General features: G+C 37.6%; 1 protein-coding gene across 1 annotated transcript in view; it reads left to right on the top strand.

Annotated features, from left to right (window-relative positions):
* Positions 1–1512: 1512 nt before the first annotated feature.
* The window catches only part of gria3b (glutamate receptor, ionotropic, AMPA 3b), a 293069-nt gene continuing 276285 nt past the window's right edge, over positions 1513–18296 (top strand). Inside the window, exons 1-2 of the mRNA XM_067997137.1 lie at positions 1513–1823; positions 2152–2310. Coding sequence (XP_067853238.1) covers positions 1733–1823; positions 2152–2310 — 250 coding nt within the window. The 5' untranslated portion in view covers positions 1513–1732. The remainder of the gene's footprint in view (positions 1824–2151; positions 2311–18296) is intronic.

Below are 18296 nucleotides of genomic sequence, written 5' to 3'. Positions count from 1 at the left end.
TCCTTTTTCACCCTGAGCTGAGCTTCCAGCCCCATGTCCTCTCCTTCACCAAGACTGCCCACTTCCACCTCTGGAACATCGCTGTCTCTGCCCCTGCCTCAGCTCATCTGCTGCTGAAACCCTCATCCATGCCTTTGTGACCTCTAGACTTGGCTATTCCAATGCTCTTCTGGCTGGCCTCCCACCTTGCACTCTCCATAAACTTGAGATTATCCAAAACTCTGCTGCTTGTATCCTAACTCGCACCAAGTCCTGTTCACCCATCACCCCTATGCTCGCTGACCTATGTAGGCTACTGGTCTGGCAATGCCTCAATTTTAAAATTCTCATCCTTGTTTTCAAATCCCTCCATGGCCTCACCCTCTCCCTATCTCTGTAATCTCTTCCAGCCCTACAACCTTCTGAGATCTCTGCGTTCCTCCAATTCTGACCTCTTGAGCATCCCCAATTTTCTTTGCTCCACCATTGGCGGCCATGCTTTCAGCTGCCTAGGCCCTAAGCTCTGGAATTCCTGCCCTAAACCTCTCCACCTGTCTCCCTTCCTTTAAGGCGATCCTTAAAACCTACCTCTTTGACGCTGTCCTAATATCTCCTTCTGTGTCTCGGTGTCAAATTTTGTTTGATAATCGCTCATGTGAAGCGCCTTGGGGTGTTTTACTATGTTAAAGGTGCTATATAAATGCAAGTTATTGTTATTGTATATAAATGAAAGTTGTTGTTGTGTAGTGAGAAAATCAACATATACAATCACCTGTTTAGATGAAGATATATAAAATCTATTATCACCACCCTAACACAAGCCTGCACTTCTAACCCTTGGGTATACCAAGGCCTGGTGTGAATTCTCATAGCTTCCAGGAAAGCTATGAGTTTTGTTAGTCACAAACTCTTTCCCCCCAAAACTCTGAAGAATAGTTACATATTGATTAAAAAGTTACGGGATTTATAATAATGGCAGGCTGATTACATAATTAATAACGTCGAACCATCACACAAACCAAATAATTGACATACCAAAACTGGGCTTTTGCAACATTTTATTACAAATGAATGCGAAGTATTATTGAATTGGACTCATCGTTCTGTTTTTGAATCCTGGGGGCGGGCTAGATGGACCGAATTGGGCTTTCTTCCCCCGGCCCTGCACATTTCTATGTTCAACTGAAAATAGACGGTATATTCAAACTTCAGAACAATAATCGAGGCAAGCAAACCCCAGCTTTCAAAGAGCCGCCTCAGGCAGGATGGGCCGAATGGCCTCCTTCTGTGCTGTATGATTCTATGCCGTTTTTGGTTTCTGATATATTTGCATCTTAGGTTAAAAAAAACGCGACGATGTCCCTTTAATGTTTTGAGTACACGTGAGAGTTGTGTTTTCTATTCAGCACATCGCGTTGTACTTGTGGTTTGCAGCCCGCTCTGCAGTTGCAGGGATGTTAAGAGATGCTGCTTAATTCAACGTCAGATCAAGTTTGATCAATATTCCCCCGCCGCTCCAATTGGAGGCGCATGTTCAGAACCGCTCCTCACTTCACCACCATCTTTGCCAGTGTGAAATAGTCCTATTTTCCTCTGGCAGAATATTTTATCCTCGCCCAGCTCGGTGGTCGTAACTGAGACGCTTTGAAGAGAGAGAGGGAGAACGAAAGAAGAGGGAGAGTGGGATTTATTTTCAGAGAGGTGCACTTGCCTTTTTTCAGGTCGGTCTTAAGGAATTGAAATCAGGGAGAAAATGGGACAAAACCTTCTGCAGTCTGTCTTCCTATTACTCAACGTGCTTTTTGGTGTAGCCTTGGGTGCTTTCCCCAGCAATGTCCAAATAGGTAAGTAACTCTTGTATTAAGTGTAGTACAGAAACGGTATAGAACTTCACACCGAGCGACAGCAAACAAGATCACGGATAGCGACTTAAATGTATTAAAATAAATCAAGTTATTTTTAATTGATGCCTGTCAAAAGTGGGGGGTACTTTAATCCTAAAAGAAAGTTAACCTGATTTCTGCTCGTGTTTTGTTTAATCACATTAAGATATAGCTAAGACATTCTAATCTATAGTGTAGCTTACATCTGTGTCGTGTTGTAATATGGAGCGGCAACTGAACGAGGGTTATGCGGCACAAGTCGATTTGATCTCTTTTTAATTCTGTATAGGGGGACTGTTCGCGAGAAGTACAGATCAGGAAAATAGCGCCTTTCGATTCGGGATTTACCTTCACAACACAAACCCAAACATCTCCGAAGCTCCCTTTGCTCTCACCCCACATGTCGATAACCTCGAGTCTTCCAACAGTTTCTCAGTGACCAATGCTTGTGAGTACAGTTTTGCAGTTCGCCTCTCTGTGTTTGGACTGAAGCCCTGAAATGAAAAAAAAACTCAAAAGTTAATGGAGTCAGCCTACTGACACTATTACAGAAGAAAACTAATTGAAGTCCATATTACTCATTTTCGCCAGATACCTACTTCATTTAATCTGTACAGTTTTGATATCTTGTTACATGCATGTAGCAATCTATTGACCTGTACAGCTCGATGTAGTACAGTGTTATTAAAGGGGCACTTCTCTACCCGTGTGCATTATAGGTGCAATGAGACGATTCATTTTAATATATGGGTGTTCTTGTCTGTTGGTAGAACTTTTGTATTTGGTAGAAATCTAAAATCTACAGTGCGCTATATTTAGATAGCGATGATAAGGTGCTTCTGTTTCACATATTACCGAGCATTATGTGTGTAAGTGTAGTTTGGGTATAGCTTGATCTGTGCTAACCATGCTGGACTCTGCTGGCTCCCATAAAGACATTTGCGATGAAAAATGACTCCGCTACGTTTGCAGATTCTCTCCGCCACGTCCTATTTTTTTACGGACTCTGCAGTTGTTGCAAGGTCCCAGCTCATTAGTAAGCAGGTCTCGAAGCACTTTGTTGCGCTGTCATTTGAAAATAACCGCTGTCTATTGCTGCACACCTTTACCTCAAACGTTTTTGGGACTGTGATCTGTGTGTTGTATATGTGTTTTTTTTTTAAATACTAACCTCTGGGTCAGCAGCAATAACATTTTGGCATGGCAGCGTATTCGCGTCAGTTACATATCTTACAAATTCATTCGTATTGACCATGCCTGCTACAGGAAGGGGGGAGAGAGAGAGAGAGAGAGAACGCTTTCAGTGCAGAATCTAATTAATCCGGAGACAGACTCTCAGCTAAATCTAACCGTCCACAGGGGATTTGTGTCCCATTCATTTCTACCGGGCTCTTGTAAGTGTCCCACCAATTCGAGGCGCTGTATTTTTTGATATTTCTTTTATTTCCAGAGATCGCTCTAGGTTATGGAAATCCTTAAGTGACCTTTTCCTGTTTTAATTGGATCTACCCCGTGTATTAAGTGTCACATACACACCCGATACCCTCTGACAATGAACCGCAGCAATCTCGGATCTCCTTTTCCAGTAATGCAGACCTGAAAGTTTTTTCCCCTCTAAAACCAGAATTGTTCTCTTTCTCTCCATTTCTTTCTCCCTCCGCCTCTTTCATTTCTTCACTGCCACCCCGTTACTCTTCCCCCCTTTGCCTTCCTGAGGCTTGTATTTAAGGAACGTCTCTCGAATTACCTTCTGGGACCACAACTGCTCAATGTACATTTTACTCTAGAAAGTCACATTTGAATGCAGTGATCAAAGATTCATGGCAGAATGCACAGAAAATAGTACACTGCGGTAGAACTTAACATTTTAGCGAGTCAGTACCACTGGAGAATTTATTTGTAAACTATGAGGAATCGGTTGTAGGTTTTGATACAAAGTACTGGCGAAGTTGCTGTTTAATGCGTCAATGTGGAGCTCGCAATATTTCTGAACACTTAGCAAGTATCAAAGCATTATGAGGTGTGAAGTGCGTTCGCCCTACTTAAAACAAGCGTGTGAAGTTGTTACATAATCAATTCAGTCACCAAAAACGTGGCCGAATTTCGCCGTTGATTCATGCAGATAAGACGAGTGGTTATAAAGACCAAAGTACCATCCGGTTCTGGCGAAAGGCCATCGACCTGAAAAGTTAACCCTATCGTCCTCTCCACAAAGACTGCGTGTCCTGCTGAGTGTTTCCAGCACTTTTTGTTTTAATTTCAGATTCCCAGCATCTGTAGCATTTTGCTTTTTGTACAGCTGTTATGGGATGTTCAAGCATCCACTACCCAGTATCGACGAGGGAGATATCCTATATGGGTATCTAGAAAAAAACTACTAGCCAACCTATTACCGCGGGTTCTGCTCAGTAGTTTGAAAATAAATCAACTTGCAGTAGGTCAAAATCTGCTTTCTGTTTGCAGCATCAGAAAAATATTTTTCAGAATTGCAATTCTCAATGTTAAGAGACCCGACTCAATAACAGGAGCAGGCTATTAACAGTATCAAAAATAAAATAAATATCTCCATGATCTGCAGCAGAACATTATTCCAGTCATTCGAGGGATAAGTGTGTCAAATTGCATTTAATAATGCAATTCTTTAACAATTCAGTACATATAATAGTATCATTAGGGAAGTCTATTAGGGAAAATAATACACGAGTACTTCCAAAGGCCCCTATTTGCACTGGAATCATCAAAAATATTGAGACTACAAATGACCATTGGGCCCTGGAATGTAGGACACCATACAACCGATCCCCTGGACACTGCTGATTTGCAGTTTGGAAGGCGAAATTTCACTGCTGATATGCTGTGCAAATGAAATCACCTTGACATAGAAATTAACGAAGATATGGATGACCCAGAACACAAGCATCTGCACAAACTCCTCCAATAAGCTCGCTAACCTGTGCATCTACGTATCTACGCATATTCCCACTATGTGTGCGCGCCTAGGATTACGCCTAATAAAGTCTGTTGTATGACATGTGGAGCTTTGCAGGTGATGTACCTCTTGCATACATGCATAAATAGTTCCAATGCAGATGTGCAAATGGCTGTGTATATCTCGTACTAACACCTAACATGGATACTGTTCCAATCCGAAGCTACTTCCTTTTGCCTCTGCTTTAGCTACAAAGTTGCTCATCTCTCATTCTGTCACTTAGCTAATGGTGTGAATCCCAGTTCCCTGGGCTGTGCAATCGCTCTCTTATTCTACGGCGCTCAGTGGGTAAACATTCTGCTGCTGCATCTCTGACTCGTGCTATTTTTTACCCTTCAACAGCAATCTACTTGAACAAAATGCATTTAAATAGCAGGAAGTTTGTACCTTCTATTTAGGGCCAGGGAGGCCTGCTGACATACTCCACCACCTCCTCACATAATGAGCAGCATTTATGAAGTTGTCTAGTTCACATATAATTATGATTAATTTCCTACATAATTTCTTAACTCTTATCAAATTGTATAAATGAATACCTATTTCTCAATTTCGATTTCCATTCGGGCCTTTAGCAAGAACATGTAATGGCACTAGAAATATAATTCAATACTTAATCTAAGATTTGAAACCCACATCACACAGACTATCAAGTAATTAATGCTTAGCTGGCAATTTCCTACATTTGGCATTAATTGATTCGTGCCATATCTGTTTACTATCTGATACATCCTATCAGAGAAAGGATTAAAATTCCAATTCCAGATATTAACAGAAATGAAAACATGTATTTGACAATCACTGCAGTTTAAACAAGGACTTTTAAACATTGCCTAAGTTGTTTGTGTAGAACATAGTAGGTCACGTTTTGACAATCATTACATTTCCCCTTCAGCACAAACTGGCCAAAAACACAGCTAATCGATTGTATGACAGCTATAGGACACCATCAATGTGATGAGGCTGACTGGAGAGTGATAGCAAAGAATACTGATCTCTTCTGTCTGCACCATATGCATATTAAGAACGGTGCTTACTCTAAAATGCCAACAGACCTAGCAACTCCCACTCATTAGAGTGAGACTCGCTCATTTAGTTTAAAAATGTTACCAATTTTGACATACCTCACTCTTTAAAACAATTGCAGCTCACTGTGCTTAAATAGGTTTGCAATAGGTTCTCAATAAATTTCACTCCTAACATTTCCCTGATATTGACACCCAGTGCCTGATGACTGAATAAATCAAATTCCTTTTTAACATGGAATTTCAAGCCTTTTTACAGATTTTTTTTGTGATTCTATCCATTTTTCTATGAAGCCAAAAACTAGTGGTATTGATTTTCAGCATATGTTATCACTACAGCATATCTTCTTGTGTAAATAATTTGATTATAAATTCTAGTGGTCTGCATGGTTTGCATGTCAGAGTATGCTTGGGAATTAAATCCATAACTTTCACTTTTAATATATTGAGCTATCAGTGTTGATATTTCTTTATCATAAATAAAATTAAGGCTAGGCCTTCTATTCATTTAACAAATTAGATAATAATGAAAGGGTGTGAATTTGATGCAGTGTGTACTGGTGTTGTGTTTTCTTTCCCCAGAAACACATTTTCAGAACTGATATTATGTTCCCAAAGTCACTATAGAAAGATTTTGTTGAGTAATTTTTTATCTCTGTTATATACTGAATATAGTAGGTCCTTGAAAAAGAGACTTGGTACAAGCTAAAAATCTGTTGTTGGTTTACCAAGTTCTTAGCTATTAATAAAATAAAATTACAAAAAACTGCAGTACACACATATATGCATTATGCAAATAATAGCTGTGATTTTGCTCTGATTGTCCAGTGTTATAGATTACAATTTAAGTAAAGGTTCAGGAAGCACTTCAATCATCATTAGGCTCTGACTCTGAATTGTAATAAAAAACAAAGTATGAATTAGTCAGCTGATTTCTCCACCCGGTATAATGCTCCAGGTCAGGAAAATGCGTTGAGAGTGAAATGACATAATTGTAACTTCTGTGGTTTCCAAGCCACTAGTGCAACGACTAAAGTGTTAAAAAAAAAATTAAATAAGTAAGAACAAAGTAAAGATATTAGGCAAGGCCCACAAATGCATTTCTTTTCAACTCAAAGCTGTGGAGGTCATTACATTACATATCATATTCAGAGTAAAAGAGTTAAGTAAGTGAATGCATGAACTCCAGCAGAGTTTGCTAGCAGTGGTGCAATTTGCCTGATGGATTTAGCCTCCAAAGCAGCAATTTTACTTTTGTGAATCACTGTAATAACAATGTCTGTGTTAGGGAATTAATGCTTTTCACATAATTGTATATCTTGACAAGCATAAGGAATATTAACATCCTAACAACCTCTGCTGGAGTTCACACACTCACTTTCTGAACTTTTTTATTTTGAATATAATACTGTCATGTTTTTTGATAGTCAGTGTGAAAACATGCACTCTTCTCAAGCTCAGAAATGTTACTACATGGTACATACATCTATCCTAATCATGTCAATTCAATATTTTCAAGTAATTATAATCATAAAACCACCATGTGTTGTAACGATACCAATTCAACAGAGTGGGTGTGTAAGTAAACAGCCAGGGAATCAGCTGCTCTGTGTAGATTATGAGTTCCACATGTATTACTTCCCAGTCTGATTGCTTAGCCTTTGCTGCATGATTTGTAAGTTTGCAGTCTTCCTCCTCCTCTTTCCACCTTCCCTTTCTGCAGTAGGATGAATTTATCTGATGATATTCTCTTTCCATTTGTCATCTGGTTGGCTGGCTGGCCAATCTTGAACAGGTGCCATGTTCCCTCAATAGCTTGAAAGCAATTAATCAAATTTTACCTTTTGTCACAGATTTACCCTGTCATAAGTAGTCCACATAGGAATGATCAATTGTTGTCTTGAATGTACTTAAAAACTAAAGTCTAACGTTAATAATTCAAATCTCATTAGATATTCACGAACCTTGATAAAGTGGTTTCTTAACAGATTCTGGCTTCCTCTTGAAAATGGCAATGCTGAAAAACATACAGTTGTAAACAGTCTGTTCTGAATCTGTAATTCATTTTTTCAATAAATTATAAAAATAACATAATATTTTCACAAAATAACATTTTAATAATTTAAGCATGTTTTATAGAACATAGTGGGTGCTTATCCCAATAGACCATGGTGGAGCTTCCCAGTGACTCAGTAGGTAAGTGCAATGTATGGTTGAGATAGTAAGCAATACAGAAGAGGAAGAATTTCAGGTTTGATCCTGGTTTATAGTCAGTTAGCTAATCTAAGCAATGGGCAGCAATGGGGCACTACAGATGGCATTGGTGTCTCCATAGTAGGGAAGAGATTTTAAAAATCAGCTTGGATTGCTGCTCTTGATTTCCACCCAGTGACTGATACTAGAAAGTCTACTTATAGAGAGGCCAAGGAGAGAACAGGATCAGGCTGGGATGTGATGCCCCCTCATATTTCCAGTGATCAACTATCTTGACAACATTCACCATCTAGGCTTACTAATGAAGCATGGGCACTTGGGTAAGGTACCAGAAGGCTGTCATTGCCTAAAGAACTGAACCCCAGAATGAGTGACTAATATCATTTTGAGGAGGGGGGAAATAGCTATATTGAATGATTTACATAGTCCACTTCTGAATCTATAATGCTGAAGTTTTGCCTCGATAACTTAATAATATTATACTGTACTTTCAGCAAGCGATAGATGTCATCAGCCTCTGGGCACGCTAGGAAGCATCAGTGCATCCAGCAATGTGTCTGTAAACAGTCTGTTCTTGTGTAGTAATTTGTCACCCAATGAACTGAGAAGTGTTTTGTTGGGATTTTTTCCAAATGTTTTTAATGAAATCTGCTAGTCAAGCTTTTGATAGCTTTCAAAGCTAAGCTTTGTGGAAATCACACTTGCATTCATAGATGTGTCTTCATCCACATCAGTGTCGCTTCAATAATGTAAAATTCCATTCTGATATTTTCCCAAACCTGAAGACATGTGCTGAACTGAAGCTTCATTACACACCATGCACTTAGCCGTGAACAATAAAATTCCCTGGGTCTAACTATCTTATCAATGGCATCATCAAAATTATTAATGCAGTTATAGTTTAAAAGATAAATTGCAAAATATCTTTTGTATTGGAAAAGTTAAAAATGCATTTGACATTAATAGATCTTTCAGTTTATATTGATATTCTTATCTCTTCTGGGCACCACACCTTAGGAAGGATATATTGGCCTTGGAGGGAGTGCAGCGTAGATTTACTAGAATGATACCTGGACTCCAAAGGTTAAATTACGAGAAGAGATTACACAAACGAGGGTTGTATTCCCTGAGGTGATTTGATCGAGGTTTTCAAGATATTAAGGTGAACTGATTGGGTAGATAGAGAGAAACTATTTCAGCTGATTGGGGAGCCTAGCACTAGGTGACATAGCCTAAAAATTAGAGCCAGGACCTCCAAGAGTGAAGTTAGGAACCACTTCTACACGCAAGGGGTGGTAGAAGTTTGGAACTCTGTTCCGCAAATGGCAGTTGATGCTAGCTCAGTTGTTCATTTTAAATCTGAGATTGATAGATTTTTGTTAACCAAAGGTATTAAGCGATATGGGGCTAAGTCGGGTATATGGAGTTAGGTCACAGATCAGTCATGATCTCATTGACTGGCAGAACAGGCTCGAGGGGCTAAATGGCCTACTCCTGTTCCTATGTTCTCACAGCTGGATAATGTTTTGACTGATTTGTAGACCTTTTTTGGTCTCTAATATTGAAAGCTTTTATTTCTAGAAAACTAAAGGCTGACTTAAAGCTCAGCTGAAATATTTATATATATATAAAATCATTATTGGAATTAGTTTTTTAGGCACAAGAGACACCCTTTATATCTTGGAAGTCATAGAAAGTTATTGTGGTGACATAGAATCATAGGATCATAGAATGGTTACAACACAGAAGGAGGCCACTCAGCCCATCGAGCCCATGCCGGCTCTTTTAAGAGCAATCCAGTTATTCCCATTCCCCTGCTCTTTCCCCGTAGTCCTGCAAATTTTTTCCCTTCAAGTATTTATCGAATTCCTTTTTGAAAGCCATGATTGAATCTACTTCCACCACCCTTTCAGGCAGCGCATACCAGATCATAACTACTTGCTGCGCAAAAAAGCTTTTCCTCATGTCACCTTTGCTTCTTTTGCCAATCACCTTAAATCTGTCTCCTCTGGTTCTCGACCCTTCTGCCAATGGGAACAGTTTCTCTTTATTTACTTTATTTAAAGCCTTCATGATTTCGAACACTTCTAACAAATCTCTTCTCAACCTTTTCTGCTCTAAGGAGAACAACCCCAGCTTCTCCAGTCTATCCACTTAACTGAAGTCCCTTATCCCTGGAGCCATTCTAGTAAATTTTTCTGCACCGTCTCTAAGGCCTTCACACCCTTCCTAAAGTGCGGTGCCCAGAATTGGACACAATACTCCAGTTGTGGCCGAACCAGTGTTTTATAAAGGTTCAACTTAACTTCCTTGCTTTTGTACACTGTGCCTCTATTTATAAAGCCCAGGATTCCGTATGTCATGGTTAGTTTTATTTGGGTTTGTTATTGGTGAGCACATCACAAAAATGTGTTTTATATCAGAAAGCCTTACAAAAGGATAAGAAAGGAGGACTTGCATTAATATCATATCTTATGTCTCTCAGAAACACCTCAAAGTGCTTTGTATACAATGAAACACTTTTGACAAGAACTGTGTCTGAAGGATGGTACCAACTAAGTAGTACTCCTTCTGTACTGCATTGGATTATCATCTTAGATTATGAGTTCAAACTTGTCTATGGTAGTTACACATGGAAGTATATAATTTCCTGTTGTATGACAGAATTTAGTGTATAGATATAATACATTCCATAAATGGACAGTAAATTGCATTTTGTTCATCTGGAATCGAACTAAAATTTAAGTTGTAAGAACTGGATTTTTGAGCATGTTTTAAAAAAGTAGATTTTATTGATATCACATCTTAAAATATTTTCATTTAAATAAATCTCTATTATAATAACAAATTTGTGGTTTAAAGGGTCAAAAAAGGAAATAAAATCAAGCAAATTGTCTGAAAAGCAGAATGTGGACATTGAAATTTAATCTTAAAATCATATATTACTTTTCCATTTTTGATTATACTTGGTAACAAAATGTTGAATACTTAAATTCACATGCCATAATCCATTGTAGATGTTGATTGTTACCATTAAGTAGACTAAATATGAAAAAAAGTTTGCTATCAATGTATGTACTTACAGACTACATATATTTTCAAGTTAGTGCCTTATATAGCTAGGTTCCACTTTTTGCAAATTGTTTACTGTGATTGGTTGGAAAGTTGTTACTGGATTCAAATTTCTTGTCAAACTCTTGCATTTACAATCTTATATATGTTATGTTTTGGGGATTTCTTTACTCTTTTTACTGTAGATTCTTTTTTAGCTTCTGTATTTCAAGATGTACTTCAGACAAGATGATAAACACAGTCCTTGTCAAAAGTGTTTCATTGTATACAAAGCACTTTGAGGTGTTTCTGAGAGACATAAGATATGATATTAATCAAGTCCTCCTTTCAACAAAGGGACCTTGCTCCCTTTGCCCCAATGAAAAAGAAAGTACTTTCAATTCCTTGGATATCTACGCAAACTTATAGTGTGCCCAGGGATCAAACAGAAACCCTTCTTCAGTTTATTTTCATTTTATCAGGTGCCTTTAGGTGATCTTCTTTGGCTTTGGAAAGCAGCAGAATAATACCATACTAGGTTTTGACTTTAATTGCCAAACAAATTTATTAAACAGTAAAAAAACAAGTGAATACTAGCAGTGACACAACATATATTTTTAGTAGTTGTTGAACTCAACTAGCTCCTCATGTAGTAAAAATTTCTAAATAGTTTGCAATTGCTGTGCTAAGCTATGATACAATAAATATTCCCACACAGCAGTTCCTGGTTGCTTTTTTCACTGTCTATGGAAGCTATTTGACCTGTCCATTTTTACAAATTTGAGAAAATTCTAAAAAATGTTTGTATTTGAATTGAGTGACTGCCCCCTCCCCCCCACCACCCCCCACCCAGACATGTCATCGCAGACAAACTATTGCAACTATTGTATTATGTTAATCTGGGATATGATTTATGTGAATGAAGTTAGGTTTAACACATTATGCACCATGCCAGAATTATTGAATCTAGTACCAAGCTAAATCTTAGACAAAAAAAAGTCTTCATTTTTGTTAGAAATGTTTTTCAAAAGTTTTTTTTTAAAAAAAGGTTCATGACAAAAGTATTTAGCTTGAGATCACACTGTGCATTATCAGCAGCTGAATGCGTTAACAGTTGGATTACTACCATTTTCTTCAATTAGTACACAATTAAAGTGAAATCACGCTAGGCGGTATTAGCATACGAGCTTGTTAATGCATGTGTATGAAATTTGTTTTTCTTCTATTTTAGTAAATGTATTAACTGTTTATCAAATGAGTTAATCTCTTTCGTAAGATAGCACGCAGCTTAATTTCAGATGAATGCATTGATGGATTTGTATAAAAATATCGCAAATCGCAATTTCACTCAAATTGTGCGCTAACTGTTGAAAGTGATAGCAAACAAATATTAATTCCTTCTTAAATACATATGTTATTATCTCACAATCTTTGAGCCCAATGGGATTATTAATTCTACACGCATTCTGTAAGATAAGCTACGGTAGCTCAGTAGCACAGGACACTGCACGTGGACTTCAATCCACCACAGGTTGAATTCTGCCCCTTGACAAATATAATCAGTGAGACGCACTACATTTAGGTGAGATGTTTCCCAAAGGAAGAGAGGGGGTAGCAATCAGAAGGAAAGTCATCTGAGATCTATTTTAGATGATGCCTAAAAGCCAGCTACAGAGCAAAAATGTCAGAGACTTCAGGGTAAGTTCCTTCCTCATCCTTTTGGTGGGTAACTGGTAAGAGTTATATGAAAGAAAGGCACAAATTAACTAAATATGGACAATAAAAAATTCCCCTAAAACTGCCAAATAGTAATGAAAATAATTTGCTTTATATCTTCCCTGAAAGATCTTGCACAAAGCCAAATGTAGTTTAATATCAATTAATTAAGTTGAACTTTGTTAACAGTTCACTGTGTTTCTATAGTAACATAAGAAGATTCATGCCAATCAGAGTTCATATATGATTAACATAGACATCTCCCCCACCCCTCACCACCTCTTGATTCTGTACTTTAAGGAACACAAAATTCCTTTTAAAAGAATGGATTCTAATAGGTAATTACTGCAGAATCTGTGATTGATCTATTAAGTTTGATTACTACAGTGAGCACTGGATCCCCATTTAGTAGCCCATGTTTTGAATCCTAGTCTTGACTAGTATTCATATTCTCAGACTGCTCCTCAAAGGTAAATTCCAAAGTCTTACCTGGGCCATGTGATAGAGGTACAAGGTCATGATTTAGAAGACAGAGGGCAATCCCTACTCATGCTGCTGAAACATGTTTTCTGAGTACTCAACCAGGAAGTGGGCTAACCCATCCCAACCAAGGAGGTCAGTGTGGGTGGAGAAAGCTAATGGTTGAAGAGGGAGAAAATAGGGTAGGAGAGAAAAGATTTATAGGGTGTGTTCATGTGTTAACTACACACCAAGAAAACAATTTACATAAACAATGGCTTAAGTGAAAAACCCCAGCTGTTCTATTTATTATTATGTCAATTTACTTCTGGCATCTGCCTGTCTTCTTGTATTTAAATCTCTCTTTCATGAAGAACTAATTTGTTATGTTATCATATTAAAATTATAGAGGTGGACTCCCCTGGTAGCACCAAGTCCTGTGGTACTGCATTTTTACAAACCAGGAAAATTCCAGGTTTGATCTTAGCTCTGTGTTAGGTTAGCTGATTTCAGCCAACACAGCTGTAGAGGCACTACAATAGATTACAGTGTCCCCAGGCTATGGAGGGAAAACCCAGCCAATGTTCCCACTCCTGGTTGTTATCCTGCATCAAAGTGCACATGTGTAGACATCAGTTGAGGACAGAGTTGGACCATTCCATAGTCAAATAATCAATCTCAAGGGTTCATACATGAAGAAGGACCAATTGGGAAAGATCACATGGGGCTGGTGACACTTATGGAACTGTACCTCTGCAATGGGTCACTGCCAATAGGAGAAAAGAGGAGGAGGTTAGAAAGAGATACTGGAGTCCTGTGTCTGATACTATTGAACTATTATTCAGTCCTTGTAGCATGTTTTCATGATGCTTGTTTTGTAGTTCGACATAATTTTTATGGCCATAGTGGTGATTCCACCGTTGTACACTGGAATAGGAGGTAGAGGGTTACTTAAAGAAAGGAGTACAGACAAGTACTGCACTTTAATCACCTTGAGGACATTTACTCGAGTAACACAGGGGGTAATGTTAACCTAACCTATCTAGCGGGAAACTGACAGGATCGAATCGGCCGTCCGTTTTACACCCCGTCCGATTTTACTTTCCATTGAAGTCAAAATTGAGCAGGGTTTAAAATGAGTAGCTAATCTGATCCCATTAGTTTCCCTCTGGGTGGATTAGGTTACAATTGCCCTCTATACTCTTTTGCTTAAATAGAAGATCTCAGGCTGATGAAAGCCGTGGTTTTAAAACTTCACTCCATCAGGGATGCTCTGTAAATACTGACACTTCTGTGTTAATTAAAAGATACTGTCAGCTACCCAAAGGAAAGTGGTGCTATCATTGCTGAAAATGTTTCTTAATGAGTATGCAACAGAAATATTGTACTAGTAAGTCAACAAATACAGAAAAGTACTGAAATATGGCTGCAGGATCAGGTGGCTGCATTTGAAAACCTATGAATTTGAAGTATATGACTTATTATTTATAGACAAGGCAAAATCAATCTTGAGTATATAGTAATAGTTGAAGTAATCACAGTCTACAATTTTGATTTGCTAAGCTCATTCCAAAAATACAGTTCTTCGTCATGCATTAATGTCTGAGCTTTTGGTCCATCAGATTGTTTAACTCTAATAGACTATCCACAAAACTAATATTTAATAAATGTGTTCATTTTTGCTTCTTCTGAATCTGTGCAATCAAATTCATCCAATGTTCACAAAGCACATGAACCATGTTTTAAATTATTTATAATTCAGGAAAGCTCATTTATTTTATGCAATACAGTTTATTGTAAAACAAAAGCATTAATTTGAAAAATATACCTTGCACTGCTTTGGTAGTGCTTCCTAAGGCCTTCATTATAATTCTACACAATGTTATTAACAATAGTTGGTAAAAGCATGTTCTACAAACTGGCAAGGATATTCATCACTCTGAGGGTAATCAACTGTCACTGCACAAAATGAAGAGGGAGATTAAAAATATTAGATTAACAATTAATTGAAAAAGAATGAAAGCAATGTCACTGAGGAGTGTATTCTATATGATATTCCTTTGAGGTTAGCTATCATATTGATGCACCAAAAAGTCCAAAAGCACAGCATTTGTTTTATTTAAAGCATATTGCAAACAAATAAATGGTCTACAGTTATTTACATTAACTTTACTTGAAAATATCATGGCTTAACTTATTAATTATTATTTCTAATTATAATATTTTACAGTATTCACTAGGAGTTAGGGTTTGGGCATATCAACAGATGCAAAGGGATTTTATTGCCCAGAGTGTTAGGAAGCAGAATGACCGTGATGCAACCTTGCAGTTTTGTATTTTTCATGCAATATTTTTCTTGAGAGTCTGTCATACTCCAGACGACAATCTGAAAAGTATCAAAAAAATGAAAAAACATCATGTTCTTTTTGCTGACCTGAAGCTAGAGATTTTCAAGTACCTGGCAACCTGCAAACATTCCTCACCAAAAGCATTTAAACTCTGACTGACCTCAGGATCTATTTAGAACCCGTCCCCATAGAGAGTACCTGAACAACAGTCTTGTCAGGTTATCAGCTAAACTTTACAACCAGGCTTCAGACTCCAGACTACCCATGAGCAACATTTCAGGAGATCAGCTAGTTTTCTTAATAAAGCTGTTGTCAGCTTGAACCAGTTGGTAGCACTCTCGCAGTTGAGTCAGAAAGATGTGAGTTCAGGCTGCAGTACAGAAGTTTGCATTCATAATTGGAGATGATAATTAAATTGCAGTACTGAGGGACTACTACATTGTTGGAGGTGCTGTCCTTTAGGTGAGATGTTAATTGATGGCCCCATCTGCCTGTTCCATTGGTTCAAGTGGGCATTAGCAATCCTATGGCACTATTAGAAGAAAGGCAACGAGTACTGCTGATATCTTCCGTCAACCAATAGGTTAACCATTTACTCGCCTTATTGCTTTTTGTGGGACCTTGCTGTTCACAAATTCATTTATTGTAGTATGAAATGTTTCTTAGAAACGTGATAAGGATCTATAAAATTGAAAGTTTTTATTTTCTTTGTTGAAGGGCATCTTACAATGAATTATAACTAGATTATATCAACAGTCATTTGTTGATGTGTAGGATGTTCCATGCAAAGCTCTTTGAAATTTAGTTAATCTTAGTTGTGCCTTTCTGCTTGACATTAGTGATGTGTTCAAGGACAGGAATTTCCGTAACAAACAATTTTTATTATTTTTCACATATTAAATGCCCCCTTTGGTTTCAATGTCTACAGTAATGTTAAATCGAATATTGAAAAATAATCTTCTGCAAATTTGTATTACTAAACATCATAAATTTGAAGCCAGAAAATGGTACAGAATACTTATTAATTCACAGGACTGCATACTTTATGAATAAACTTATTGCAATATTTATTCTGGTCCTGGAAAGCTCAGTTCTTAAAGGGTAAATTTTAACTTACAAAATAAAATTTTAAAAAATGAACAGCTTTATTTATGAACTGTTATTTGTCAATATTTAGTGAATGTTCCCAGTTTGTGAACTGCTAAGCATCCCCTAACTGCTAAGCATCATGTTCAGAAGGACATTTCCCCTTTTCTCATGAAGAATAAAATGAAGACAGTAACTTGTTTAATTCCTGAACAGGATAATGTTTTGTACAATAAACCTGCTACCTCCATATTTTTTGTGTGTAGTTTAATTGTAGGTTATATGTGTGAAATGAGCTTGAAAGTCCGACAGGATAATTAGGTTTACCCTAAGAGAATGGCATTATTGAAAAGCACAATCAGAAATTAAAGGGACTGCGTTCCTTTTGAGGGATGCACCCAATTTGCTTATCATTACCATAGAGAATTCAGAAACATTTTTTGTCCACTTCTATATTTCCCTTTTTTGTTCCTTCCATCTCCTATTCCTTTTTAATTTTTGAGCTGTCTCTTACTTTCTTTGCTTTTCTTGGTGTTTCTTTCTGCAGGTATGCAATTTTTCAAGGTATCTTTCAGGACTAGTCATGAATAAATTCATTGCAATTTGGTCAAGCCCCATTCCATATATTACAGTAATTAGTTCAGCAAATTAAAAAAAGGGTGGGAATTGATTTTGCAGCATTGGTAGAACCTAAGTGCTGCTGTAAGTATTTGGAAATTCAAGCACTGGGGCTTGCTATTTGCACCTGCTTGCTTAATGATTTTATTAAAGGAAGGATATTTTCAGATTAACCATGTTTCTCCATTCCACTGTGACACTGAAGTTAATAATTGCTTCATTTTGACAAAGTAGATAAACTGCTTAGAAAAAATTGGAGTGCTGGCACAAAATTAGTTGGTGAAGGAATAAATATGCAATATGAAAATGCCTAAAACACAAAAAAATCATAATTCGTTTTCAGACCAAGCAGAGGAGAGTCCTAAAATAATCTATTCAGATTGCATGATACTCCAAATAAGTGTCCAAAGGAATCTGAACCACTATACAATCCATTTTAAAGATTGATTTAATCACATTTATGCCATTACATCTAATTCAGGGGAGTTTATGACAAAGTATAACTATATTATTCTTTACCATCTGTGAGTAAGAAATGCAAATTTATATGCCCTTGCACTGGGTTAAAAATTGCACGATCTCTCCTTTGTCAATTGTCACTTTTTTTTAAAGTGTAAACTTAATCCCAGGCCAGTGCTTTTCGTCAGCACCTGATTGACTAGCAAGTTACAGCCCCATTGATGAACTCAGTAGACAGATGCATTGTCCAGTGTGACACAGCCCAGGAAGGTCTCAGGTTTGAGCCCTGGTCTGTGCTGAGTTAGCAGACCTTAACTGGGGTGTCATCTGGGTGCCACAATTGACCTTAGTGCCAGAGAGAGGGAAATTCACATTTGTTTCCTTTCCCAATTGTTATTCAGTGTCATTTGCGGAAAAGTGTGTGTGTGTATGGGCATTGAGACAACAGGATTGGGCTCAGCTGGATCATGCC

This window comes from Heptranchias perlo, chromosome 15 (genome assembly GCF_035084215.1).
Source record: "Heptranchias perlo isolate sHepPer1 chromosome 15, sHepPer1.hap1, whole genome shotgun sequence".
Lineage (NCBI taxonomy): Eukaryota > Metazoa > Chordata > Chondrichthyes > Hexanchiformes > Hexanchidae > Heptranchias > Heptranchias perlo.
Note: the sequence above shows the minus strand (reverse complement) of the source record. Positions and strands in the feature narration are given on the sequence as shown.